The sequence below is a fragment of the Macaca mulatta genome, chromosome 1, assembly GCF_049350105.2.
Source record: "Macaca mulatta isolate MMU2019108-1 chromosome 1, T2T-MMU8v2.0, whole genome shotgun sequence".
Classification (NCBI taxonomy): Eukaryota; Metazoa; Chordata; class Mammalia; order Primates; family Cercopithecidae; genus Macaca; species Macaca mulatta.
Genome location: NC_133406.1, coordinates 220,260,003 through 220,278,377, shown reverse-complemented (window position 1 = coordinate 220,278,377; position 18,375 = coordinate 220,260,003). Strand labels below are relative to the sequence as shown.

General features: G+C 53.7%; 1 protein-coding gene across 5 annotated transcripts in view; it reads right to left on the bottom strand.

Moving 5' to 3' along the window:
• The window catches only part of KIF17 (kinesin family member 17), a 54,874-nt gene that overhangs the window by 15,655 nt on the left and 20,844 nt on the right, over positions 1-18,375 (bottom strand). For all 5 annotated transcript variants that reach the window (XM_015129890.3, XM_077971656.1, XM_015129895.3 and 2 more), the window contains exons 7-11: positions 12,221-12,368; positions 9,137-9,693; positions 7,784-7,864; positions 6,550-6,761; positions 3,905-4,136 (exon numbers count right to left, since the gene is read on the bottom strand). In XM_015129890.3, the coding sequence (XP_014985376.1) occupies positions 3,905-4,136; positions 6,550-6,761; positions 7,784-7,864; positions 9,137-9,693; positions 12,221-12,368 (1,230 nt within the window). The remainder of the gene's footprint in view (positions 1-3,904; positions 4,137-6,549; positions 6,762-7,783; positions 7,865-9,136; positions 9,694-12,220; positions 12,369-18,375) is intronic.

The window sequence follows — 18,375 nt, the reverse complement described above, 5'->3', positions numbered from 1 at the left end:
GTGGCTGATGCCTGTAATCCTGGCACTTTGGGAGGCTGAGGCGGGCAGATCATTTGAACTTAGGAGTTCGAGACCAGCCTGGGCAACGTGGCAAAACCCCTTCTCTACAGAACAATTAGCTGGGTGCAGTGGCATGCGCCTGCGGTCCCAGCTACTTGGGAGGCTGAGGCAAGAGAATTGTTTGAGCCTGGGACAGCCAAGGTAACATAGCAAGACCCCCAGGAGTTTGAGACCAGCCTAGGTAACATAGCAAGACCCCTTCTCTACAAAAAATAATTAAAAAAAAAAATTAACCAGGCGTGGTGGTGCGTACCTGTAGTCCCAGCTACTCAGGAGGCTGAGGCAGGAGGATTTCTTGAGCCCAGGAGGTCAAGGCTGCAGTGAGCCATGATTGTGCCACTGCACTCCAGCCTGGGCAACAGAGTGAGACCCTATCTCAAAATAAAAATAAAAATAAAAGCAACAGAGGAAGGCAGAGAGGCAAGCAGGAGCGATGTGGTAGAAAAGATGTTTCTGAAAGATGAGGCAGGAGTGGAGTCAGAGAGATTCCACACGTGAGAGGGACTGCTCCCCACCCTGGCTGTCTTTGCAGGGGTCCAGGAGCCCAGGAGTGCAGGCAGTGTCTAGAAGCCAAGAGTGGCCGACAGTCAGCAAAAAGATGAGAACTTCAGTGCTGCAAACCACCTCATCGAACTAAATTCTGCCAACACCTGAAATGAGTGTGGACAAGGATTCTTCCCTTAGAACCTCCTGAAGGAAGTCCAGCCCCACTAACACCTTGATTTCAGCCTTGTGGAATTCTAAGCAGAGAAGCCAGCCCCACTGTACCCAGACTTTGACCTACAGAACTGTGAGATGGTATGTTTGTGTATATTAAGTAAATAAATGTATAGTAATTTGTTAACACAGTAATAGGAAACAAATCAGAGATTGATTGATTGATTAATTTGAGACAGGGTTTCATGCTGCTGTCCAGGCTGGAGTGCAATGTCACGATCTCCACTCACTGCAAGCTCCACCTCCCAGGCTCAAGCAATTCGCCCACCTCAGCCTCCCAAAGTGCTAGGATTACAGGCATGAGCCACCGTGCTCGGCCTAGAGTTCTATTTAAAACTCCACTTCACTATACAAAGAGAAGAGTGTGCTATTGAATGAAGAAACCTAAGATACCACCCCAACCTTCATCTGTGCCTTCAGCTGTTATTGACAGTCCAGAAAAAACAAGACATCACAGAATAAACAGAAAAGAAGGAAAAAGCAGATGTGTCTAACCAAAGCTACTAGAAGAAACAGAAAATAAAAATCAAAACATTTCAGTGAAGAAAATTCTCCCCGAAAGCACAAGCTCACAGAACCTAGACAGCAGATTAAAAATGTAACACAAGGCCGGATGCAGTGGCTCACACCTACCCCAGCAGTTTGGGAGGCTGAGGCGGGAGGATTGTTTGAGCCCAAGGGTTCAAGGTTATAGTGAGCTATGCTCGTGCCACTGCACTTCAGCCTGGGTGACAGAGTGAGACTCTTAAAACTAAAAACTAAAAAATAACCCCAATTAGAATACATTTGAATAAAATGTTCTTAAACAGGCAGTCACAGGTATGAACATTTCTAATCCAAAATCGAAAAACTTAGAAAGGGATAAAAAAATCAAGAAGATACGAAATAGGACATTAATGAAAAGAAAGGAAAAAATATTAGAAATGTAGACCTAATTCAAGATATCTACGTGAGAATGAATTCAACTGGAAATATAACAAGGAGCATTAAGAAAAGACATAAAAATAGCCAAGAAGGGCCAGGCATGGTGGCTCACACCTGTAATCCCAGCACTTTGGGAGGCCGAGGCGGACAGATCACGAGGTCAGGAGATGGAAACCATCCTGGCTAACATGGTGAAACCCCGTCTCTACTAAAAATACAAAAAATTAGCCAGGCGTGGTGGCGGGTGCCTGTAGTGCCAGCTACTCAGGAGGCTGAGGCAGGAGAATAGCGTGAACTCAGGAGGCGGAGCTTGCAGTGAGCCGAGATCACGCCACTGCACTCCAGCCTGGGCGACGGAGTGAGACTGTCTCAAAAAAAAAAAAAAAAAGCCAAGAAAATAAAAAACTAAGGAGGTTAAAAAGGCAAAAAGGTTTTGTTTTGTTGTTTTGTTTTTGAGATGGAGTGTCGCTCTGTCACCCAGGCTGGAGTGCTGTGGCGTGATGTCAGCTCACTGCAATCTCTACCTCCCAGAGTCAAGTGATTCTCCTGCCTCAGCCTCCTGAGTAGCTGGGATTACAGTGTGCGCCACCAGGCCGGACTAATTTTTATATTTTTCTTTAGTAGAGATGGCGTTTCACCATGTTGGCCAGGTTGGTCTTGAACTCCTGACCTCTGGTGATCCGCCCGTCTCAGCCTCCCAAAGTGCTGGGATTACAGGTGAGAGCTACCGCGCCCAGCCCAAAGAGGCAAAAATTTTTATGCTTGGCAAGATCCTTTGGCTGCCAGGACGGTGGTGGGGGCGGGGAGGGGTGGGGAGGACCCTGAAGATGGCCAAGGAGCCATCATGAGGATCAGGAAACCCAGACAGCACAGAGAAAGCTCCAAAGGCAGCGCATGTAACCCTCACCACGGGCAGAATCGCACTCTCCCTGACTCGGGCCTCACTCCCTTTCTCCAGCTGCATCTGCCCACTCTCTGCTCCTAGAACATGCTGACCTCTCTCCTGCTTCAGGCTCCATCCCAATGCTCCTCCTCACGCCACCCAGGGCTGGTTCTTTCTCTCTCAGTTCTCCCAGAAGTCTCTACCTCCAGGAGAACGTCCCTGTCCCCCACCTGTGGTAGCCCAGGTCCTTCTGAGGTTCCCAGTCTGGGTGCTTGTTTCATGGGCATGCTTTGTGGAAGGCACTTTATAGAAATGAATCAAGTTGCCGGGCGCGGTGGCTCACGCCTGTAATCCCAGCACTTTGGGAGGCCGAGGCGGGCGGATCACAAGGTCAGGAGATCGAGACCATGGTGAAACCCCGTCTCTACTAAAAATACAAAAAATTAGCCGGGCGCGGTTGTGGGCGCCTGTAGTCCCAGCTACTCGGGAGGCTGAGGCAGGAGAATGGCGTGAACCCGGGAGGCGGAGCTTGCAGTGAGCCGAGATCGCGCCACTGCACTCCAGCCTGGGCAACAGAGCGAGACTCCGTCTCAAAAAAAAAAAAAAAAACCAAACAAAAAAAGAAATGAATCAAGTTGTGCATTTGTAATGTGTGCACTTAATCATCTACAAAAATGAAAACATAAAGACGGAGTTGTCTCGCTCTGGTATTCTCTTCACAGTACTGACCACTCCTCGATATTCTCTTATTTCTCTGCTGTGTTATTTCTTACACACACACACCCACACGTGCACACACACAACACATACACACATGCATGTACACACACACAACATATCCGCATGCATGCACACACACACAACACACACACTGGGAGACAAGCTCCACAGTGACAGGGACACATGTGTCTCTGTGACTGCTCTGCCTGCCAGCATCAGAACAGGGTGTGCCACACTGCAGGCACTTAATAAGTGCTTTCCAGCCTGGGCAATATGGTGAGACCCTGCCTGTCCAAAAAATTTCATAAAGTAGCCAGGTGTGGTGGTGCACACCTGTAGTCTCAGCTACTCGGGGGACTGAGACAGGGAAGATGGCTCGATTCTGGGAGGTGGAGGCTGCAGTGAGCTGACTGTACCACTGCACTCCAGCCTGGGCGACACAGAGAGACCCTGTCTCTGAAAATAAATAATAAATGCATGCATGCCTGCTGTGTAAAGAGTAGAGGGCTGCCTGGCTTCCCACAAGGTGTAGGGATGCCTGGATGGGGGTCTCACCCATCTCTGGACAGCTGGGCATGGGGGGCTGCACCTGGGCCTCACCTTCCTCTGCATCTTCTCCAGCAGCTTGCTCTTGGCCCGGACTTCCTCCTGGATGGAGTCATAGACATTGAGCAGCACCCAGTCCCCGCTGTCCTCATCCGAGTTCTGCAGGGCAGCCACCAGCTGCTTCCTGCGCTCGTCTGCGTAGCGCTTTCGCCGCTTGTGCTTCTCCTTCAGGTCCTTGTTCTTGGCCTGCTCGCCACCCACCACCTGCTGCTCCAACAGCTGCAGACTGCCGGCGCAGAGGAAAAAGCAAACAAGAAAATATCTGCTCATCACCGAGCACGTGCCATCCGGCAGGCTCCAGGCTACGCGTGAGCCCACCAAATCCTTCCAACGACCCCACTTCACAGGGAGGGAAACCGAGGCTCAGCGACAGGACGCTGCTTGCTCAGGGTCACAACCAGGACTCCTGCCCAACTCCCTGCCTGTGCACTCGACCACAGTGGTGGGTCAGGGCGGGAATCTTCCTGTGGGCTCAGCTAACCCACCCCTGAGCTGCGGACTTCCCACGCTGGTGCTCCCTGCAGCTGAGCAGGTGCGTTCTGTGTCTGAGGCCACTGGCATGATGAGAAGAACCCTGGGTTGTGAAAAATGTTCAATGCACTCAATGCACAATATTTAATCAGGGAGGGACACGTACAATACATTGTTAAGACTATTATATCCAACATGCTCAAAAATGGTTAGAGTTTTGTCCTTTAAACGTACAAACTTTAGGCCGGGTGCAGTGGCTCACGCCTATAATCCCAACACTTGGGGAGGCTGAGGCAGGTAGGCTGCTTGAGCCCGGGAGCTTGAGACCAGCCTGGGCAACATGGAGAGACTCCATCTCTACCAAAAAATAAAATAAAATAAAATAAATTTTAAAAAATCAATAAAAATGCACCAATGCCAAAAAAAAAAAAAAAAGATACAAATTTTAAATAACTATAGAGAAAAGCTTACGGGAATTGCCACCTCCCACTGTCTAATGAAGCAACACAAAAATTTTTCAAACCCTGCCTCTTTCCAAAGGGAGTGAGTAGCCCAGAGGCTTGATAAGGATTCACAAAAGGAGGAGAGGATCATGCTCAGGAAAAAAATGGAACTTTGCAACCCGAGCAGCCAGGCTCTAACCACTTCAGGCTCCATGGCAGCCAGTGCAAAAGGGAACCATGTCCATGTCACTGCTCTGTTTAAAATCCTGCTGTGGGGCTGGGTGCAGTGGCTCACGCCTGTAATCCCAGCACTTTGGGAGGCCTGGGCAGGTGAATCACTTGAGGTCAGGAGTTTGAGACCAGCCTAGCCAACATGGTTAAACCCCATTTCTACTAACGATATAAAAATTAGCCAGGCGTGGTGGTGCACACCTGTAATCCCAGCTACTTGGGAGACTGAGGCATGAGAATGGCTTGAACCCAGGAGGCAGAGGTTGCAGTGAGCTGAGATCACGCCACTGCACTCCAGTCAGCCTGGGCGACAGAGCAAGGCTCCGTCTCAAAAAAAAAAAAAAAGAAAGAAAGAAAAAGAAAAAGAAAAAACAAATCCTGCTGTGGGTCGAGCCAAGCACCCAAGGAGGGTACACAGGGTCCTCCCTCCAGCCCCCCTGCACCCCTCCCCTGTTCACTCCAGCTTTCACTCATTGCTTGCACGTCTCCAAACGCCCAGGCCGGGTCCCACCTTTGCAAGTGCTGTGCCCTTTCTCTAGGATGCCACCCCTGCAGCAAACCTTATTCAGGTGTCTCCCCTTCTGTGAAGCGCACCCCCCCTCAGCCTTCCCTCCATAGCACACTGCGAAAATAGCCAGGACACGTGCCAGGTGTTTACTGCGTGCCCAGCGTGGGGCTGCCACGTTGCAGGCAATGCCTCGTTTTGACCCTCACCACAAGCTTCTCACACTGAGACTATTGATATCGCCCATTCTGAAGACGGGCAGCGAAGGCACAGAGAGGTTTCAAGTTGGCCCGAGGTGGCAGAGCTAGTGGAGGAGGCAGGCTGGGAACTGCTAGAGAACAGGACCCTCTTGGCTCTGCCTGTCCCCCGCCCTGGCCTGTGGGCCCTTGGGACTGGGGCAGCAGCTTGCTCATTCTTGCGTCCTGTGCCCAGCACTCAAGAGTCATTCAGTTAGTGTTTGAACTGTGGCCTCTGGGACTGGGTCTCCCCCATTGAACCCCTGGATGACTGTGGCATGGAGGTCGGGCTGACATCATTAACAGAAGTGAGAACTGAGGCTCAGAAAAGTTAAGCAACCTAACAAAGCCACACGGCAAGTGAGGAAAGGCCAGCTCCCCAGGCGGTCTCAGAGAGTGCCTGGGGATGACTTGTCCTGTGGGTGAGTGGGTATCACATCAGGGAGGGCACTGGAGGCCAGGGGGCTGGGGGCTTGGCTGGGATGGGAGAAAAGCCTGTGATACTCTGCCCTGGGATTCCTGAAACCTAAAGGCCAGCAGGCCTGACAAGGGATGCTGGTGGCAGCCTGTGTAGCTTCCAGAGCAGAGCCCTGCCCGCCCAGTCCCCACTGTGCCTGGAGACGAATCAGGGCCACCCTGCCACGTTAGAAGGGAGAGCTGGGAGGAAGCTATGGCACCCCCGCCTCCATCCTGGAACGCAGCCCCTTCCTACCCCACCGTGGGGTCCCACCGGCCCCATGCTCTGCTGCTTACCGGGCCAGCACCTGCTGCTGGTCCACGACGGGCAGCGGGTCATCGGTCAGCACTGCCACCTCCATGCCCACACTGTCCCTCCTCACACTGGCTGTGGACGGCAGGGACTGAGGCTGAGCCACCACGGACACTGGGGCCTCAGTCTCCAACCACACGCCAGGCTCTGCCGTCGGCACCACCTCCAAGGCCACTTCGGAGGCCAGATCTACCTCCTGAGTGTGAAGAGAAACCCAGGTGGAGGTGGGAAGGCCACCCCCTCCCCCACGCCCGATGTCTCCCAGGAGGCTCAGTCCCAGACCGGGCCATTCCGCCTGCTGCAGCCCCGACAGGTCACCTCCAGCTCAGGGACCCCAGTGACACAAAAACACGCCCTGTTGAGTTCTTACTGCCGCTATTCCCACTGACACCCCCACGCTGGGAGGAAAGCTCCCAGCTTCCTCTCTCACCTCCCACAATCCAGTCTCCACAGGCAGCCAGGGCCATCTTAAAATAGAAACTGATCACATCCCGTTCCGATGAGCCCCGCGTGACTTCCCGTCGCGTTAGCAGCAAAGTCCACTTTCCTCTCCGCCGGCTCCCTACCTCCACGGCCTCCCCCACCACCCTGGCCTCCTTTTCCATCGCTCAGAAAGTCAAGGTCTTTCCAGCCATAGGACCTTGGCACTTCCTGTCCCCTCTGCTTGCTGCTTCCCCCCGTCCCTCCTTCACGCCTGGGTCCCATCTCAGAGTCACTTCCTAGCCAGGGCTGCCCCGGCCGCTCCATCTACGCCCCGCTGAGAGTCTGCTGCAGGCCCTGTGCCCAGCCCACCCTTGAGTCTAGATTGTCTTCTCTATAAATGTGGGGAGATTTAAAGCCTCCTCTCGCTCTCCTGGGGTGTTCAAACTGGGTTCCCTGATGGTGTCTTAGGGGCTACCAGCCCCGACCTGCAGCCCTTGTCCTTTACATACACTGGGCCTCAACTGCTTTACACAAAGGGCACCAAGGCTGAGGAAGGTTTGAAAGCCACCATCTAGAACAACAGGCCTCTTTCACTCCATAAGAAGATGATGGTTCCTCCCACTGCATACTGCCTGGTCACGGGCCATGGGCCACAAGCCCGGGGAAGGCGGGGGTTGTTGTTCTCAGCTCATGCATGAGGAAACTGAGGCACAGGGAGGGAGAAGACAAGCTGGAGTTTCCCAGGAAGTTGAAGAGAACCCCGTCCCCAACACGGAGACCCAGGGAGGTACTCACAGGCCTGGGCGGGAAGTCATCAGCCGCCTCGGCTTCGGGTCTGGCATCCCTGGGCTCCAGCAGGTCTGTCAGCACGGGGGCCTGGGAGGAGAGAGGGGATGGGGGAGGAAGAAGGCTGATTTGGGCCAGAACCATCCTCTGCTCCCTTACCCCTGGCTTCACTTCAACTCCCCAAGGCCTCTTACCACCCGCTACCCTCCCCTGCCTGTCACTCCTGAGAGAAGGAGCACAAAGTGGGGGAAGAGATGAGGGAGAGAACAGAGAAGAGAGGAAATGGGACAAGGGCTGCGGGTCAGGGCGTGTGGTGGGCTCCTGCTGTGTACCAGGAGTGTTGCCTGTATCCACTCCTCTGAAGCATCCTCGTTTTACAGATGAGGAAACTGAGCTCAGAAAGGTCACACACCAAGGAAGTGGTAGACCTGAGATCTGTCTCTCTAAATACACACACACACAGACACACACACACAAACACAGACACACACAGGAAAGGAAAGGAAAGCAGAGAACAAAAAGAGAAGAAAATAGGACTCTTTTTTTCTTTGAGATGGAGTCTCACTCTGTCACCCAGGCTGGAGCACAGTGGTGCGATCTTGACTCACTGCAATCTCCATCTCCCAGGTTCAAGTGATCCTCCTACCTCAGCTTCCTGAGTAGCTGGGATTACAGGTGCATGCCACCACACCTGGCTAATTTTTATAGTTTTAGTAGAAATGGGGTTTCACCATGTTGGCCAGGCTGGTCTTGAACTCCTGGCCTCAGGCGATCCACCCACCTCGGTCTCCCAAAGTTCTGGGATTACAGGAGTGAGCCAATGTGCCTGGCCAAGAGGAACATTTTTTTAAAACGAGAGGGTTGTTGAAAAGGGAGAAGATGTTGGTCAGGGGGCCGGACGGACGGAGGAAGAGCAGTGTCCCAGAAGCCTCACGGTCACTGAAAGGTGGCTGGATTCCCACAGACCCCCCACCCAGCTCACTACAGAGCTCACGAGCCGGTGAGGGTTGCCCAAGGCTCCGTCAGGCCTGGACACTCACTGTAACCATGGCAACTGGGCAAACGCCCCGTACAGCTGTCACTCCATCTGCAGAACAGGTGCCCACCTGGCATAACCTTGCACCTCGACCCCAACTTTCTTACTGAATTACAGAGCATGAGACAGATCTTCTCCTTTCCCAACCCCTGGACACCAGTGCCCCTGAACCAGCTACCAGTGCCAGAGCCACAGCGGACACAGTGGAGCCACGGCCTGAGCAGCAGAGGCCGTGTGTGTGAACAGTGTGTGGACAGTGAGCTCCAGACCCTGGGCAAGCTCTGCCTGCTCAGCGTTTGCATGGCACCAGGCATGACATCAGCTACCTGCACGGGGACCTTGGGGATGTCTGCCTGGGGTGCGTCTGTCCTGGCCACGGTGGAGGAGAGTCTGGCCAGCTTGGCTTCCACCTCGGCAAACGGGTCCCGCAGGCCTAGTAACCCCTGCAGGGGCACCTCCTGCGGCTCCTCTTCCGGGAGGTAGTTCTGTTCCCCCAGCTGGTGCCCAGTGGCCTCCTGCCCGACACACTCATCCAGGAAGTATCTGCTCCTGGACTCCACAGTGGGCATGGAGACCTCCACGTTGGAGGGCTCCTCGGGCCCAGGGAAAGCCTCAGACACAGAGGTTTCTTCGAGTGAGGATGACTCACTGGAGCCCACAGAAATCCCAGACTTGGAGGGTTCCACATTGGGCAGCTCCGCAAACCTGGAGGAAACCTCAGTCTTGGAGACATCATCACTGGGCAGAGTGTCAGTCGTGGAGAAGACCTCGGGTTTCACCACTGTCTCATACTGGAAAGCAGGCGGGTACTCAGAGCTGGTGGCAAACTCGGCCCTGGACATGACCTCAGCCTTGTAGAGGACTTCCGCCTGCAAGACAGCCTCTGCAAAATGGAGAAATTCCTTCAGGTTTTTTTTTTTTTTTTTTGAGAGAGAGTCTCGGTCTGTCGCCCAGGCTGGAGTGCAGTGGCCAGATCTCAGCTCGCTGCAAGCTCCGCCTCCTGGGTTTACGCCATTCTCCTGCCTCAGCCTCCCAAGTAGCTGGGACTACAGGTGCCCGCCACCTCGCCTGGCTAGGTTTTTTTTTGTATTTTTTAGTAGTAGAGACGGGGTTTCACCGTGTTAGCCAGGATGGTCTCGATCTCCTGACATCGTGATCCGCCCGTCTCGGCCTCCCAAAGTGCTGGGATTACAGGCTTGAGCCACGGCGCCCGGCCGTCCTTCAGGTTTTTAAAGGGTCAGAATGAGAGATCCTTCTGCAGAAGGTGGCCCCAAGCCCAGTGTTTCTTTTCCTTTTTTTTTTTTTGGAGACGGAGTCTCGCTCTGTCGCCCAGGCTGGAGTGCAGTGGGGCAATCTCAGCTCACTGCAAGCTCTGCCTTCCAGGTTCACGCCATTCTCCTGCCTCAGCCTCCCCAGTAGCTGGGACTATGGGCACCCGCCACCACACCTGGCTAATTTTTTTGTAGTTTTAGTAGAGATGGGGTTTCACCGTGTAAGCCAGGATGGTCCAATCTCCTGACCTTGTGATCCTCCCGCCTCAGCCTCCCAAAGTGCTGGGATTACAGGTGTGAGCCACCACACCCGGCCCAAGCCCACTGTTTCTAAAAGACCAGCTTGAGAGTCAGAGCCTCCTAGGCCCTCCAGAGGCTGGCTACAGCCTGCCTGCCTTCCCATCTCTGCTCTTATCAGAACCCAAACCTACTGCCTTCCACCTCTTCCAGGAAGCCTTCCCTGACCAACACTGTGATTTCTCCATTTTCTGACCTCCACAGCCACTAAGTGCTGGGCTCTTACGGCACGCCCTGCCTCGGGACCACTCTTCACACACTGGCAGGCTTCCTGGGGCCTTGTTGCCTTCCAAGGCTGGGAGTTCAGCAGATTTCATGCCCAGGTGCCCTAGGAGCCCCCACTGGAGTGCCCGGCCCAGGGCTCTTGTCCACTGGATATGCTAGATCCGCGAGAGCTAAATGAATGCTGTGGATGAATGTCAGAGCCAGACAAAGAGCAGCTGGAGGCCTCATATTCAATCTGGACTGCAGGGAACACTCCAAAGGGCAGAACATGCTAGAATCGGCTCCCTCCTCTTCCCCTGGGTCTCCTCCAGGAGCGCGTCTCCCTTGCAGTGGAGACAGGGCTGCATTCACATGGACCCCTTAGTGCTCCGGCTCAGGGGGCTCCCAGCGCCTCTCATACCTCCCACCCATTTCTTCATCGCTGTGTCCCAGACCCCTGTAAGCGGGTCTTGATATTTCCCTTTGCTGAAATATGGGATCCACTCCCCAGCTAAATGGCCTGGATCTCTCTCAGACTTGGTTTCCACGTGGTTAGGGGAAGATTCAGGGAGTCCTACCTCGCTGGACTGGGGAAAGAGAGGCTCAGTGAGAAGGTACAGGTAAAGCAGGTAAATTACCCGACACGTGGTAATGTGCAACAAATGGTACCGACGGTGCGATCAGTATCATCATCATTCCAGGCCTGGATTCTACTCTATTCATGAGTGCTAGGAAGTCTGAACCTCCAGGCAGCATGCGTGTTTGACTGACACTGGTACAGCAGAACATCCTAGGGCGGCAAAAAGAAGACAAAAACTAAAGGCCAAGTGCAGTGGCTCACGCCTGTAATCCCACTTTGGGAGGCCAAGGCAGGTGGACCGCTTGAGCCCTGGAGTTCGAGACCAGCCTGGCCAACATGACGAAACCCCATCTCTACTGAAAACACAAAAATTAGCCGGGTGTGGTAGTGTGCACCTGTAATTCCAGCTACTCAGGAGACTGAGGCATGACAATTGCTTAAACCCGGGATGTAGAGGTTGCAGTGAGCCAAGATCATGCCACTGCACTCCAGCCTGGGCGACAGAGCAAGACTCCATCTCAAAACAAATTTTTTTTTTTTTTTTAAAAAGACAAAAACTTCCAGATAGGTAAAAACTTGTGGCTACGGATTAAATCCTTATTATGGGATGTGTTTGCTTTGGTAACAGAGAGGCTCAAAAGTAAGAGGAGAAAATGGAAAACACAGAAATTTGGGGCAGGGGCTTGCCTTTACAGAAAGGGTGTACTTCACAGCTCACAGTCAGCCTCGAGCTGGAGCCCAGCCCGTGGCTAAGCCATCCCAGTGCAGTGCTGTGGGTGAGAACACTGGCTCTGGGGCCAGACTGCCTGGGTTCAAATCCTGGCTCTCCTTTACCAGCTGTGTGACCATGGATGGGCAACTTACTTACCCTCTCTGTGCCTCAGTTTCCTCATCTATATAGTGAGCATAACTGTCGTACCTACCTTACCGGACCATTGTGAGGATAAAACAGACCTGAGCCTGGGGTGTAGAAAATGCTCTGTGATGCAGTTACTGCAGTGAGGCAGAAAGGAGGCCACCTTCCCTCGAGACAGCCTGGAGAGGCAAGGGGTGCCCACCTGTCTCCTTCCGCAGGTTCTCCTCCAGTGTGGACAGCCTGACATCATATGAGTTGCGCATGGCAGTGATATCTTCCTCCAGCCTGGCCCGAGACTCCTGCTCAGCCTTATAGTCGGCTTTCAGCCGGGCCAGGCGCTCTTCATACTCCTGGTGGGGAGGGGGGACCAGAGGGCAGGCAGCATTTTATCATCGTTTTGAAACCCAGCTTTAGGTATTCCTTTGTTGCTATTCAAACAATACAGAACATATAAGTAAGCCAAGAGAATCCAATTGTACAACACTGTGATAATTACTTGCTAGTGAAGACCTTTCTAAACTGTTCTCAATGCTTTTTTGTTTTCTTTTGTTTTTGAGACAGGGTCTCACTCTGTCCCCCAGGATGGAGTGCAATGGCATAATCATGGCTCATTCCAGCCTCAAACTCCCAGGCTCAAGTGATCCTCCTGCCTCAGCCTCCTGAATAGCTGGGACTATAGGCATGCCACCATCAGCTAATTAAAAAAAAAATTTTTGTGGGGCAGGCGCAGTGGCTCACGCCTGTAACTCCAACACTTTGGGAAACCGAGGCAGATCGCTTGAGGCCAGGGTTCAAGACCAGCCTGGCCAACATGGCGAAACCCCGTCTCTACTAAAAGTACAAAAATTAGCCAAGCATGGTGGCGTGCCTGTAATCTCAGTTACTGGGGAAGCAGAGGCATGAGACTGCGTGAACCTGGGAAGTGGGGGTCACAGTGAGCCAAGATCATGCCACTGCTCTCCAGCCTGGGTGACAGAGTGAGACTCTGTCTCAAAAATAAAAATAAATAAAAAATTTCTAGAGTAGGGGTCTCACTATGTTGCCCAGCTTGTTCTCAAACTCCTGGACTCAAGTTATCCTCCCACCCTGGCCTCCCAAAGTGTTGGGATTACAGGCATGAGCCACCACACCCAGCCTCTCAGTGCTTCTTTTTGTTTGTTTGTTTGTTTTTTGAGATGGAGTTTCACTCTTGTTGCCCAGGTTGGAGTGCAATGGCACAATCTCAGCTCACTGCAACCTCCACCCCCCAGGTTCAGGCGATTCTCCTGCCGCAGCCTCCCAAGTAGCTGGGATTACAGGTGTCCACCACCAAGTCCGGTTAATTTTTTTTTTTTTTTTTAGTAGAGACGGGGTTTCACCATGTTGGCCAGGTTGGTCTTGAACTCCTGACCTCAGGTGATCCGCCAGCCTCAGCCTCCCAATGTGCTGGGAATACAGGCGTGAGCCACTATGCCCAGGCTGCTCAGTGCATTTTTAACAGATTAATAATATGTGCGTTTGTTTGCAATCTATTTTATCCACACAGCAATATATCAAGAACACCTTTCCATGTTGGCAAATACCTTTCTGCCCAATGGTCCTCAATCCATCAATGACAAAATATATTTTTATTCACCCACTTCTCTCCATCTTTGCTATCACTGCCAGCTCTCATCCAAACAGCCACCTGGTCCTCACCTCTGTTCTCACTCTGGCCCCAACCTCTGACACAGCCATGGTGTCCATGCAGGTGTCTCCCCTGCTTAGGATCTGCTAATGGAATCCCATGTTCATGGATGAAATCTAAGCTCCCCAACTTGATCTGAGTCCCAAGTGATTTGGCCCTGCCTACCCCTCAACGGCTATGATGCACATTTGGGGCCTCCTAGACAAACCCACTTCCTCCCTGCCCCAAGGCCTGTGCCCTGCTCCCTGGCAAGCACCTTCCCAGGCCTCAGCTTAGTAACACCCCTCAGAGAGGCCTTCCCTGACCATACTCTCAGAAGCCCTCCTGCACTGCTCTCTGTCCCTTCCTCTATTGCTTTTTTTTTTTTTTTTTTCCTGAGACAGAGTCTCACTCTGTCACCTGGGCTGGAGTGCAGTGGCTCAATTTCAGCTCACTGCAACCTCTGCCTCCCAGGTTCAAGTGCTTCTCCTGCCTCTGCCTCCCAAGTAGCCTATTACATGCTCACCCCACCATGCCTGGCTCATTTTTGTATTTTTGGTAGAGATGGGGTTCTCAATCATTTCACTACCCCAGGATGAGGACTCCTGGGAGATAGCCAAGGGCAGGACACACTTGCCCGGGGAAGGGTGTGAATGGGTGTGAACGGGTGTGAACGGGTGTGACTGGGTGAATGGTGGGTGGGTGGGTGTGAATGGGTGTGTGGTGTGTGAATGGGTGTGAACGGGTGTGACTGGGTGAATGGTGGGTGGGTGGGTGTGAATGGGTGTGTGGTGTGTGAATGGGTGTGAACAGGTGTGACTGGGTGAATGGTGGGTGGATGGGTGTGAATGGGTGTGTGGTGTGTGAATGGGTGTGAACACTGTGTGAGCTGTCTCAGCAGCGCCCCCTTCCTCACAGCCCTCCACAGCTGCTGTCTTCTGACACCAGGGCAAGGGCCGCCAGTTGCTTCTTTTCCTTCCTTGTGTCTCTTCTGTCTCTCCAGCTTCCTAGTAATCACAGGAGCTGCTACTTCTGCCTGACTCATTGCTTCCTCCATGATCATCTCTACGTATTTGATTACAGTTTATTGTTGGTCTCCCCTACCAGAAGGCACCCTCCAGAGAGCAAGGACCATCCTGTCCTTTTTTGTTGTTGTTGTTGTGAGACGGAGTCTCGCTCTGTTGCCCAGGCTGGAGTGCAGTGGTGTGATCTCAGCTCACTGTAACCTCCACCTCCCAGGTTCAAGCAATTCTCCTGCCTCAGCCTCCTGAGTAGCTGGGACTACAGGTGTGCCCCACCACACCCAGCTAATTTTTTACATTTTTGGTAGAGACAGGGTTTCACCATCTTGGCCAGGCTGGAAGGACCATCCTGTCTTGTAACCTCGGAGCCTGCCAGAAGAGGGATTCCAGAAACACCTGTGGAGCCAGTAAATGGCAGAACTGCAGGTTATGGGCATGCAACATATTCAGGCCTCTGACACACACGTCCCAAGAGAAGGGCAGGGCATTTATGAATTAAAGATAGTCTGGGACCCTTTGTCTTCTGGAGCCACTGCTGACAGACGCGCCTGCCACTGTAGTAAGCCAGAGAGAGGGGACAAGGACAGGGATGGGGTGGGCAAGCACCACGTCATACTCCCACATCTCCAGATCCCTTTGGCAAATACAAACTGGCATGGATAGCACTGATTTAGGCTCTTAGGGAGGGAGAGAAGGGGACAGAGAATAATTCAGATGTAATCGTGCATTCTTCAGTACATTTTTAGATACACTTGAACCTCAAAGCAATACCCACAGTGTTACTGAGGCCCAGGGAGGTTCCATGACCAGGCAGCTCTTCAGAGCCCTGCAGCCCTCTCCTCCACTGCCCCCTGCTCTCGCTGCCCTCCTCACCAGGACCCATGGCTCGAGTCATCCCAGGACCCATGGCTCGAGTCAGTAAACATCCCTGACTCCCTCACCCAGCCCCTCTATTGTTTTCTCCCAGCACAGCCCTGACCCTGGTTAAACCCAGGCCTCACCTTAGCAATACACGGATGGAAACATACACATACTCACGCACACACATGCAGGCACACACATGCACATGCAGGCACACATGTACCCGCAGGCACACATGCGCACACACACATGCACCCCATAGGCACACATGCACACACACACATTCACACACATACACATGCAGGCACACATGCACACATACATGCACACGCATGCACGCATACATGCACACACGCACACACGGACACAACATATGCATGTGCACAGCACCACCAGTCTCCTTTTTTTTTTAATTTTTAATTTTTTTTTTAGTCAGAGTCTCACTCTGTCGCCCAGGCTGGAGTGCAGTGGCACCATCTCGGCTCACTGCAACCTCCGCCTCCCGGGTTCAACCAGTTCTCCTGCCTCAGCCACCCAAGTAACTGGGATCACAGGCACATGCCATCACGCCCAGCTAATTTTTGTATTTTTAGTAGAGACGGGGTTTCGCCATGTTGGCCCGGCTGGTCTTGAACTCCTGACCTCAAGCAATCAGCCCCCTTCGGCATACCAAAATGCTGGGATTACAGGCATGAGCCACTGCGCCCAACCCCATTCTCACTTTTAAACATGGGACCCGAATCTCAGGCAGGTGGGCTTCTACATGGCAGAGCCCACAGCCCCAGTCCCACCCTTTCGCTCTGTCTTCCCAACCCTCCTCTCCTCCCACATTCGTTGCCTGGTGAGTCACAGAGAACAGGGAGGCACAGGACTCCCTCACCTTCCCGTCCACCTGCAGGTCTACCCGGAAGCTCCACCTCCTCTCATCCCACGCCGCACAGCTCCAGGACCTTGTGCTTGCGATCCGCCCCCTCCTTCCTGTACCTCGACTTCTCCCTCTGTGCTGGATAATTCCCGACAGTCTACAAGACATGCTCTCTTACTTCCCACATTTAAAGCATTAAAAACCCTTCCTTGGCCCCACATCTCCCTCTGGCTAGAGTGTCCAGCACTCAGCAAGCGCTCACAATATGCCTGTTAAGGTCTGAATGGCGGAGCTGACCCCCAACTCTTGCTTGGTACATGATACACAGCCCGCCAAGGAGAAGACGGCCCTTCATTTCATCCTCTTACATCCCTAAGCAGCAGCAGGAAAGGCGCTATGATGCCTGTTCTGCAGATGAGACAGAGGCTCAGAGAGCTCCAACAACCTGCCCAAGGTCACAGAGCCTATAAGGATGGACCTGCAGAAAGTGAAAGCTGGACGGACCCCAGGAATCTTCCGGTCCAAACCCCTGGTTCAGACTGGGGACCGAAACCCGGCTCCCGGCCCGTGCCCTTCCTTACACAGAGGGGCCTTCTCCCTTTTCCTGAATGGTTCTGGAATAGAAAGCGAAACATGGTCCCAGGAGCATAGCAGGAGCTCAATAAATATGAGAGTTGAGGAAAAGAACAAATGGGAGGGAGGAAGGAAGCAGGGATAGCAGAGGTGCGGGGGGCACACACATCTTCAACGCTTCCTCCAAGCATGGCTCACAGAAGAAACCTCACGGTTTCTTGGAATCCTGGTGGCGGTGGCGTCAGGCAGCAGCACTCTGACGCAGTGTCCACTGGGACGCCCCACGAGGAGGAGGCAGGCGACCCCATCCCCAGGGCAGAAGGCACCCCCATCCGTGGCTCTCCGGGGGCCTGCCAGGAACGGCGTCGCTTCTCCCTGGTGACCACCAGGGGGAGGCAGTGCCCTACTTACCGGAGAGCGGGGCCGCCGGCCCCATCGGGCTTCCCGGGAAGGAAGCCTCCGTCCCCGTCCTGCACAGCCCGCCCCACCCCCTCCATCTGTGACCAAAGCCCCCCGGGCTGCGACTCCATGTGTGACTCCCAGCCTCCGAGCCCCCCTGTGCGACTCCATGCCCACTCCGAATTCCAGCAGGCTGGCTTCTCTGGTTTCTGTGGGCTTATCTGAGCTCAGCCATCCCCCAGGGCCCCTCCTTGCTAAAGCCTCCCTGGGAGCCTCCCCACGGCTACAGGAAGGGACCTGACACCCGGGCTGGAAACGGCAGTGGAGGGAGAAAGGCAGTGCCCGCCGCAGAGCTCCCAGAGCCAGCAGGAGCGGACGGCGTCCGCTGGGGGCACCATCGAGCCTCTCCCCAAACAGCACAGGCCCCGCCCGTCACGTACAGCACCCAAGGCCTGGATTTCTCCCAGGCCTCTGGCCCACAGGACTGAGACCCCCAAAGTCCTCCTATCTGCCCCAGAGGCTGGGCCCCAGGTCCCCACAGCCCAACAGGGGCTTCCGAGGCCTGAGGGCGGACCCGAATGGGAGGTCGTAGTTGAGTGGCAGGGGTCCAGCAGCGGACACATCCAGGCCCAGCCCCTGGATAGCTCGTCCTGCGTGGCATCGGGTTCCAAATCAGGAAAAGCCAGGGATCTAAAGGGACCATCAGGCCCGGCGCAGTGGCTCATGCCTGTAAACCCAACACTTCGGGAGGCTGAGGTGGGAGGATCGCTTGAGCCCAGGAGTTCAAGACCAGCCTAGGAAACATAGAGACCCCATCTCTACAAAAAAATTTAAAAATTAGCCAAGCGTAATGACATGCACCTGTGGTCCAGGCTACTTGGGAAGCTGAGGTGGGAGGAGCACCTGAGCCAGGGAGTTTGCAGCTGCGTGAGTTGAGATCACACCACTGCACTCCAGCCTGGGTGACAACAAGATGCTGTCTCAAAAATAAA